We start from the raw sequence: 9,478 nt of genomic DNA, 5'->3' as shown, positions 1-9,478 counted from the left end.
ATATTTTCTCTACAAGCACTAGCTTCACTAGTGTAGGGGGTATTTCTTTTATCCGTCCTAACCTGCTGGATGATTTTGCAGTGCCCCACCACCAACGGCTGAGTGCCATCAGAGAAGCTTGCACCTCTGTGATGAGTGAAGTGCATGCTTGGTGTGTGCACCTGCACTCTGTGTGTGAGTAGAAAATGCTCTCGGATTCTGGGTGTAAAGTGCTTTTTTATTGAGAGTATGTTATTTCTGGTAATTTCGTAGATTAACTAATGCAAAAAGCCTGATCCCTTTAATTCTTTCCTGACAATGCAAGGTGTGGAAATTGAAAGAGTTCCAATGTCAGAAAAAATGTGATTACTTCCAAGCTCAGATGTAAAATTGGGGCTTTAGGAAAGGGCTGTCACCCTGCCACTTACAGGCATTTATTGGTCGACAAAAGGCTTACAGAATGAAATGCTGGAAACTACTGTGAGACGCTAGCCAAAGTAGGCAACAGATTAGATGATTTATCGGGTCATTTCCACACTTAATTTCATGATGCCTCCCCTTGTCACACAACCACCCTAGACACTGAGATTGTATCTATAGATATGCTTCTGCCCACGGTCTAATGCTGCACAGTGCATTCTTCATATTTCAGCGATGGCATTAATGTTTAATATAATACTAATATGGACTCTTTTACTATGAGGGCATGTAGAGGGGATGCAAATTAAAGATATAAAATATCTGAAGAGCATTTTGACTCCCTTTGGGCAATTAGTACTTACTTCACCTTTGTAGCTGTATATATGCAGATAGGAGGAAAAAAAAAAAAAAAAGTGAGTAGTGGTCTGACATGAGACCTTGAGGTACTTAAAAGTTCCATGTCTTGCAGTCTGGCTTTGATTTCCTTTTAGTAACAGGCAATGTGACATCCTGAGTGGGGTGAGCGGTGGAAGAACGGAACTATACATTTCTTGTAAACTCCTTATCTGGATGTTCAGAGAGGATTTTAAGTTGGCAGCCGAAGCAGTGCTCAGCAGAACACAGGGTTTAGACAACACCTACAAGATGAAAGTTTGTGGAGGGTAAAATTACTTCTGTGAACTGTGTCCATCGCCTAATAGAAGAGGGCACCTACTCACAGGGCCGAGAACTAAACCACAGAGTCACAAAATCACAGAACGGTTAAGAGTTGTAAGAGACCTCTGGAGATCACCGAGTTCAAGCCCTTGCCTGATCAGAGTCACTAGAGTAAATCACATAGGAACACGTCCGGGCGGGTTTCGAATGCCTCCAGAGACTGAGACTCCGTAACCTCTAATTTGTTGTGTTAATGCAACACACTGATTAATCGCGGCTCTCTACGGGTGCAGCCCTGAGCCCGCTCCCTAGACCACCGCTGCCCACGCGAACGGGACCCGGGGGACAGAGGCTGCACGAGAGCGGCCTTTGGGGGCAAGGCTGTGTCAGAACCCTCACCGCCTCGCCTTGCCGCTGTACTTCATCTCACACCACCGCTACCCGCTCCGACGCCTCCGGCCCCCGCATCTCCCTCCGCAGCGGCAGGGGAGGCGCGGCTGGGGGAGGGCGGAGCAGGTGCTGGGGTGTGCCGAACAGCACCGCCTGCCGCCGGCGCCTCCCCCCGAAAGAGCTGCTTGTGGGGCGCAGAGCGAGAGCGGGCGCAGGGCGGAGCGGCTGCGGTCGCGCAGGAGGAGGAGGAGGAAGAAAAGGAGGAGGAGGCGGCGGCGGGACGGAGGCGGGTGGCCGGGCCATGCTGGAGGCGCGGCGGCACCTGGCGGGCGCACAGAGCCGGCGGGCGACGGGGCAGCCTCCGAGCCGCTGCTAGGGCGGCGGCAGCGGGAGCCGCACCGAACCGGGAGAGACCTTCGCTTCCCATTGCTCCACCTCGCCTCGCCGGGCGAAGGGGCAGCCGCCAGTCGCCCGTCCGCTTTCCTGCTTCTTTCGGCAGAGGCGGCGCGGCCGCGGAAGGAGAGGACCATGAGCCGCCCGGTGCTGGCATGGCTGGTGCTCTGCGGGAGCCTGGCGGCGCCGCGCCTCGCCCGAGGTGAGGAGACGGGGGAGTGGGCACCGGTGGGGACCGGAGGGGACCGGGGTTCGAGGGCGCGCGGAGCTCTCTGAAAGTCAGAGACGAAGTGCGCTGGGGAGCCGAGAGGCGCGACCGGCAGCCGGGTGCCTCCGTCTGGGCTCGCCTTCTTTTATTGTTATTAATAATAATAAAAAACACTTATCTCTGCGTTCTAAATAGAAGTCGACGAGAGATCCATCCTGAGGCATGTTCTGTTTTGAAACTACGCTTAATTAGTGGGGGAAAGAAAAGCTGTGAGAGCTTAAATGTAATCCAGATGAGCGGCTGGGAAGATTTAATAATATCCGCAGAGCTGTCCACATCTCTTTTCCCTTCCTCTCTACACCCGCTTCCCCACCCCCCCACCCCAACACACACACTTCCCCCCCCCGGCCCGCCCCAATCACCGGTCTTCATTTTAATTTGAAAGCTGCTAGCTCTGAACCGGAGATCCAGCAATCCTCGGAACAGTTTGCAAACACGTTCGGGAGCTTTAGCATCATCTCGGCAGCAGTGAACAGCCCTTGTCAAGCTACTCTTTTCCTCCCTCCCTCTAACTAGGGCATCTCCATCTGACACACCAACGGCGCCTTCTCAGTATCTCGTTCCCCTCCTCACCGAAAGAAAAAAAAAAAAAAAAAAAAAAAAAAAAAAAAAAAGGCAAAAAAACCCCCAAAAAAACCCAACAACAAACAAGCAAAATCACCAAAACCCCAGACACCACCAAACACACCCCACCCCCATCTGAGGAAAAAAACCAAAACAAAAAACAAAACCAAAACCAAAAACCAACCCAAAAAAGCCAAACTTCAGAGTTCTTGGAGGATTATGTAGAAAATCGTGTAGCACAGGGTAGATGGGTTTTCTCTTCTCGCATTAAAAAAGTTCTCGGAGCTTGTCTTGCAACGAGCTAAACGTCGTGGATGATACTGGAGGAGGAAGACCTGTTCCACGGCAACAGCATTTGTGAAGGCAAAGGGGTCTGGGGCTGCCGGGGGAGAGCTCACCTGCCGCCCGTCCCGTCCGTTCCCGGTGCTTCCCCGTCACTCCCCACCGAGGCAGCTGCAGAGCCGTCGGGGAAGGGGCACAGCTCGTGGCAAAGGGGCTGCAGTGGGTTCCCTCTGCACCCCCTCAGTTCTCTGTGAGCGGCCCCCGTCCCATTTGCGGTTTACCCATTACCCCCACGCCCCTGAGCCTTTCGCCTACTACGAGCTTCAGACATACCCTTGTGCCGGCGCTCTTTCTGTGGCTCCGTGCAGTACCCAGAGTGGGGACATTCTCAGTGGGGGCATTCTCATGGGGTCGGAGCTGCATTTTCTCGAAGCTTAGTAGCACAATTGTTATCTTAATGAGTAATGAAATATTTCCATTGACTTTTAGACCTGTTCTTGTCATTATCCACGATTTTTATTTTAAAATGGAACCAATGTGTCAGTAAAATTGAATATTTTATTAGATGTTCAATTATTTAGCATGGTGGCTTCTCAAAATCCAGTTTCAGGGAGCATGTGATAGCTGATGCAGTATGTCCTTGTATCTGCCGTTTAAGCCAAAAATCTTTTAAGCAAAAGATGCTGTATCTATCTCAAAGCTTGGACTTTTCATAAATACTCTGCATTAGGTTCTGTAGGACTTCTCATAGCTCTCACCTGAGCAATCTTTTTCACTAAAGTCCATGGTCTTGCTGTGTTCTTGGGCAACTTCAGAAGAGAGAACTTCGCAATGAAATAGAAAGGGGTGGGGGAGGGGGGGTGGTGGCTGTGCTGTTTGCCCTCTAATTGCTTAAGCTGTTATTCTTCAGGTTTGTCCTTGGTTTTCAGAATGAAGTGGAAGAAAATTAAACTGAGCCTTTCTTTCTTTCTGTCTTTCTAACGCTGGTACAGAATAAAATGCTGCTTGACAGGTCTGATATACTGGGTTAATTTTGCTTGCTGTCATAATGTTTACTTTTAATAGATCCTCTCGAAGTTATGATGACTGTAAGCACTGCAGCTAACTTAAAACTCTTTAGAGAGCAGATTTTAAACAGTAAAAAAGTTTCTGTGCCATGTTTCAATGCTGCTTGCTGATAAGTCCCTTTACATAAGGGTGTATAACGAAAACCCATGGTATTGCCATCCATTCCGTGACCAGTTCTTCCCAGTCTTCTTTAGGGATAAATTCCAGCTGCAGATGAATGTTAAGTCATATGACTCGTCACTGACCTGTGTTCCAAGTAAAAGTACTGATTATTTTTTTTTCACTGGAGGTCTGAAACTTGATGATGGAGATGTAAATCCTCTTTATTCATCATATCTTAAACCCCTATTTTTCTTTTTGCATGCAGAACACATGTATAGTGTATCAGCACTCATTTTCTTTAAAAACAAACAAACAAATAGAAAAGATGGAGAATGACTGAGATAGGGAGATGATGATTGTGATGATGATGATGATGATGACAATGATGATGATGATGAAGAAAAAAAAAGTTATCCCAATGGAAGACTGAAATTTTCTTCCTAGTGGTCAGTCTGATAACAGTTTGCAATCTCATTCACTGTAATAGGAGCCTGATCTTCAGAGATGTGTTTATAGGCACGTATATGATGAAACTATGCTGTAAGGGTGCAATGACTTCTACCCCTCAGATTACAGGAAAGATGTAGGTGTATTTTTAATAAGGACTGTCCTTCTGTGCATAATTGAAAACAACTGTAATACAACGTTTACTGTTGTGGCTGTTCCTCAGTCAAATTGGAAGGTGAACCAGTCTGATAGTCTACTGTGTAGTGGACAGACTGTGACTACAGAAGTGACTACAAGAGATTATTTCAGGTGGAATAAATGTAGCACATCTCATAGTTCAGAATACAGGTTCCTGAGTCCCACTGTGTAATTTTTTAGGAACAAATGAGCCAATACCTTTCAGATCAGACCATGAAGGTTAGGATCAAAAATCCTGAAAACTTAATTTAAAGCTGGTTGCTGCTTTAGCCCCCACATTTACTTTATGGAATGGAGAATCTGATCAGCTACGGTAATGGTACTGTAAGTGCATAGCAGATTGGTATACTCCCTGTCTATATGCTGAATCTTTGCCACAGGTTCTCCTGAAGATTTACTATTTTGAGTTTTCTTTATTGTGATTGTCCTTAGATTGTATCATGCTTTTTTTTGCTTAGTTTGTTAGTAATTTTTCATGTATGTTTGCCTAAAAATGATATTGACATTGCTAAAACCAGGCAAATCCAGTTCTTTATGACTGTGTCTTGTCAGCCTTGGATAAATATTTTGGAACTTTGAAAAATCTGTTTCAAAGATATTACTTTTTCTCCATTACAGTGGGAATCTGCAGTTTCTCTGAGGCTTAAAAGTGTCTATAAAGCCTCTTTCTGCAGCTGCAAGGCGCTGCAAGGAGTAAAAGTGCTGAGAAGCAAGAGAGGTAAACTGTGGCTTTGTTCTCATGTAATTATACCAAAAGACTGGAAAGATCACAGAGACTTTTAAAGACCAAGATTCCTCTGTTTTACTGAATGGCTCTGTATCTTTGGACAGCATCTGCTTCTGTACAGATGGCTGACAGTGTGACCCTGCATAACGATTTGTACTGTTCTTTTAACAAATTACATTTGTATTCAAATTGATTTTCCATGACTGCTCATATAACCTCCAGAAGCATATAGCAGATATACCATTGCGTCCTGTACGTGTCTGGTCATCCTAGGACACAATTTGGTGTCAAGCCATGCAGTATTGTAAGTGGAATTAAGAGTCCTAGTGCTATTAGTTGCGGTTTTTTGTGTCCAGTTTCCTCTTTCTCTGTCCTTTATGTCTTTACCCTTTGTACTTCAAAGGATATGCTTCATGCGAGGTTGTGTATCAATGGTAGCACACTGAAAAGAGGTCCTGTCTTATGTTCCCTCCTCTGCATTTTTCCAGTTACCATCCAGTTAAAAAAAATCAAGGAAATGGTCCACTTTGAAAAATATTTCAAAAGACAATCACTTTTTATTAAGAGGTTGTTTTTTATGCCATGAATTAACTGTTTATGCAGCACATATCCATACAGCAGCAGCGACAAACTCAGCCTGATAGCCCTTCACTGTAAGTAAGGATATCTGGAAAAGTGGCATTTAATAAAAGTCAAGAGTCAGAAATAAATCTGTTATTCTCTAACTTACTGTGAGTCACATAGCAGACAGCATGTTACTGTTTCACATTTTTTAGGTTTTGACACATTTCAGACTTATGTAAGCCACAGATCCAGTATTTCTGAAATCTTAAAGGATGGTCAGCGTTGTAGTACAAATAATGTTTGGCTTCTTTGTAGCATACTTGGAGCTAAACTGCCTTAATTTTGAAAGGATATGAGTTGAATGCCAAAACAGTATTACTTTATTTCAGCTTTTGAAACAGGATCGTGGTGAAAATATGAATTTAAATTCTCTTTGTCAGATAATACATTAAGAAAGAAAATATGAGGTAAAAGGTTCAAAACCAAGTAAGGGCTTTAAGAGTCTTAATGTCTGCAAACTTATAAAGCTCAAAAAAATGCTATCTTATATTGGAGAATCTACACACAGTTTTCTTTTAAATAAGGTGAAGAGAGAATGCAGAGAAAAGCCAACATCAGCCTAAATTCAGGAATAAGTGATGATAGGTCCTTCTTTATAGGAAACTTAGATCTTGTGTTAGAGGGACAGCCACTCACTGTGTGTAGTAACAGTAAACTATAGCTAATTTTCTAACAGCACAGGAGCTAATGCAGCTTTTAGAATCATAGAATGGTTTAGGTTGGAAGCGAAATCAAAGATCATCCAGTTCCAAACCCCTTACATAGGCAGGGACACCTACCACTAGAGCAAGTCGCCACTTCAGTTGCAGGGCCAAAGCACGGATCTGTTGGAAACAGTAGCAACTATTGTGGACCTGGATGCTGGATGTCACTGAAAGCAGGGGCGGTGCCTGCAGCAGGTGTCCCAGAAATTCAGAGATAGAGAATTTATGCATTTCTTTTAATGGTTTAGCATTTTATCAAATCTCAGTCATGGGGCTGTGGGAATATACTTGTGGGGTTTTCCTCTTTTCTGTTTGTGTGGGGTTTTTTCTCTTTAATCAGCAAGATGTGCTACCTTTCATCACAGTGGGGGTGTTCTTCTATTTTAAGTTTTAAAAGCTGAGAAATGAAACAGACCATGATTGTCTAATGACAGTCTCTAGCTAATCTAGCTAGTAATTATTGTATGTTGTGTGTGAGTGAATGGGTTATCAGATGAAACACACATGAAAACAAATTAATTTATGTGCTATATGGTGAATATATCTATCTATATATATATACACACACACATAGTATACTGTGGGTGCATCCACACTTCAGACAGTGTACATAGGAGTTCCATTCATTTATATGCCACACATCTAGTCAGATACTTCTTAAAAGTTGAGTAATGTTAGATAAGACTTCATCCTCCTGGGAACTTGAGATGCAGAGCTATGTATTTCAAGTCAAATTGTTATTTTCAGCAAAAGCAATGAAATTCTAAGACTGTTTCTTGAAGCTGATTCACTCCACTTCCTCCAAATTTTTTAATAAGGTGACAAATAAAGACCTTTTATGACTATAAGATTTTGTTGAATTTGTTTGAAAATACAAAATAATGGTCATTTGTCTATGTCATTGAAAAGGACAATCCTACCACTTGTGGCAGCAGAACATCAAGTTTTCAGTCGTAGAACTTAGGGGTTTAACTACAATATTTAAAGCAGTAAACTCAAGTATGCAGACGACAGCAGGGAGGAGCAGCATATGGATAAGAAGGTGAAGAAGATCTGCTACTCTTTCACAAAGCACAGGCAGGAGAAACAAAACTAAACGTGTGAGCAAAAGATGTTTGACTGCCTCAGTTTCATGAGTCATATATGACATTGGAGGCCAGCCACAGGCAAGAGGGACAAGAGTCAGGACCTTTACTGGAGGAGGTGAGATGTTCAATGTGGGTTTTTCCTGTCTGTTGCCTTTCGTGCCAGGTGGTGCATGGGAGAACAGGGGAAGATCCAGAGGTGTAACCTGTCCAGCATGCAGTGTCTGCATCAAGTAATGACTCTTGATTAAAGCTATTGGGAAATTTGTCAACCAAAACTACTTTATCTGTTGCAATTCTGCATGTGCAGGAGTTCAACAAGTAATCAGTCTTCCTTGTCCTACTCCAGTGTTTGTGTTGCCCATCTGTGACATGGATATCATGTGTTTAAACTGACTGTGAATTTGAATCTGAAAGTTATAATTTGAGTGGTTTTTTGTTTGTTTATTTGTTTGTTTTAATATAGAGCAGGACATTTTAGTGTTTTGCAAATAACTTTCTGCCCTTCTTCCTGTCCCACTTTCCCTGCAACTAATTTTTACCTTGTTCTCAGTTTTAAATAGCACAAGGCATTTTTTCATAGCCAGATTGTGGCCTTACTATAGGCTAAGGCTACAGTTTAGGCATAAAGGGCTTTCTCTTTGTGTCTCTGAGTATTCTTGCAGTAACGCGCACACAAAAAAAAAACCTGAAAGAGATGATTGCAAATTTTTAGCTGAAGTAATTTATTTGCTGTGCTTCTATGCAGGAAGGCTGACAACATTTATACAAAACCTGCTTTTTTTCTTATCATTGTCAAGATGCTGTGTCAACCTGTATAATCACAGAGAGCTGTGACAGCAGCATGTAAATACCAGTAATTTCTGCCATCTGATTACCCGTGTCTTAGGTTTCTACAACAGAGGATTTTGATAAGACATATGCACCATGCGCTGCTGTGACACAATGGAAAACAGAAAATGTATGATTTATTTTATTTTTACCATGTACATCTTTCAGTCCACCTCTCCCTCATGTATGGCAGCCTCTATCGCTGCTGGATGTCACTGCACACAAACAATCCTTTTAATCCAGGCCTGCTCTCAGATTATTCTCTGTTACAATTCCATAGACCATACTGCTTTAATCTGTTCACCAGGTTTTGTTTTTCTACTAAATTATTATATTTGCAGACGGTGGCCTGTGCTCTGAGACTCACTTTTTTTTTTTTTTTTTTTTTTAAACTCCTACACTTTGCAGCTTGAGTTTTTGAAATAGAGATAGAGAAAATATTATTTGCTACAGAATCTGTCAGATTCCTTACTTGTGTGAGGAATTGCAGAGGATTGCTGTGCAAGGGCTTTTCTAGGTTAAAAACTAAGACCTTGTAGCTGATTGCTTTCAGATACTATCCCAGAACTGTTTTAAAACCACAGAATGTCTATTTATTTGAACAATTTTAAGGGGAGATTAGATTAAACCGTGGATAGTGTATAGTGTGGATGGAGAAATTATGTACTGTTGTCATGAGAAGTAGCAAAAATGACTTAGTTCTCTTCTGTGGTAAGCCTCATATATATTTCTTTAAAGA

The 9,478-nt window shown here is 42.9% G+C and overlaps 1 protein-coding gene across 1 annotated transcript in view; it reads left to right on the top strand.

The window, feature by feature from the left end:
- Positions 1 to 1,662: 1,662 nt before the first annotated feature.
- EDIL3 (EGF like repeats and discoidin domains 3) overlaps positions 1,663 to 9,478 on the top strand; it is a 374,122-nt gene continuing 366,306 nt past the window's right edge. Inside the window, exon 1 of the mRNA XM_064140587.1 lies at positions 1,663 to 2,041. Within this exon, the coding sequence (XP_063996657.1) occupies positions 1,975 to 2,041 (67 nt within the window). The 5' untranslated portion in view covers positions 1,663 to 1,974. The remainder of the gene's footprint in view (positions 2,042 to 9,478) is intronic.

This window comes from Pogoniulus pusillus, chromosome Z, assembly GCF_015220805.1.
Source record: "Pogoniulus pusillus isolate bPogPus1 chromosome Z, bPogPus1.pri, whole genome shotgun sequence".
NCBI classification, from domain to species: domain Eukaryota; kingdom Metazoa; phylum Chordata; class Aves; order Piciformes; family Lybiidae; genus Pogoniulus; species Pogoniulus pusillus.
This window is presented reverse-complemented; position numbering and strand designations above follow the sequence as displayed.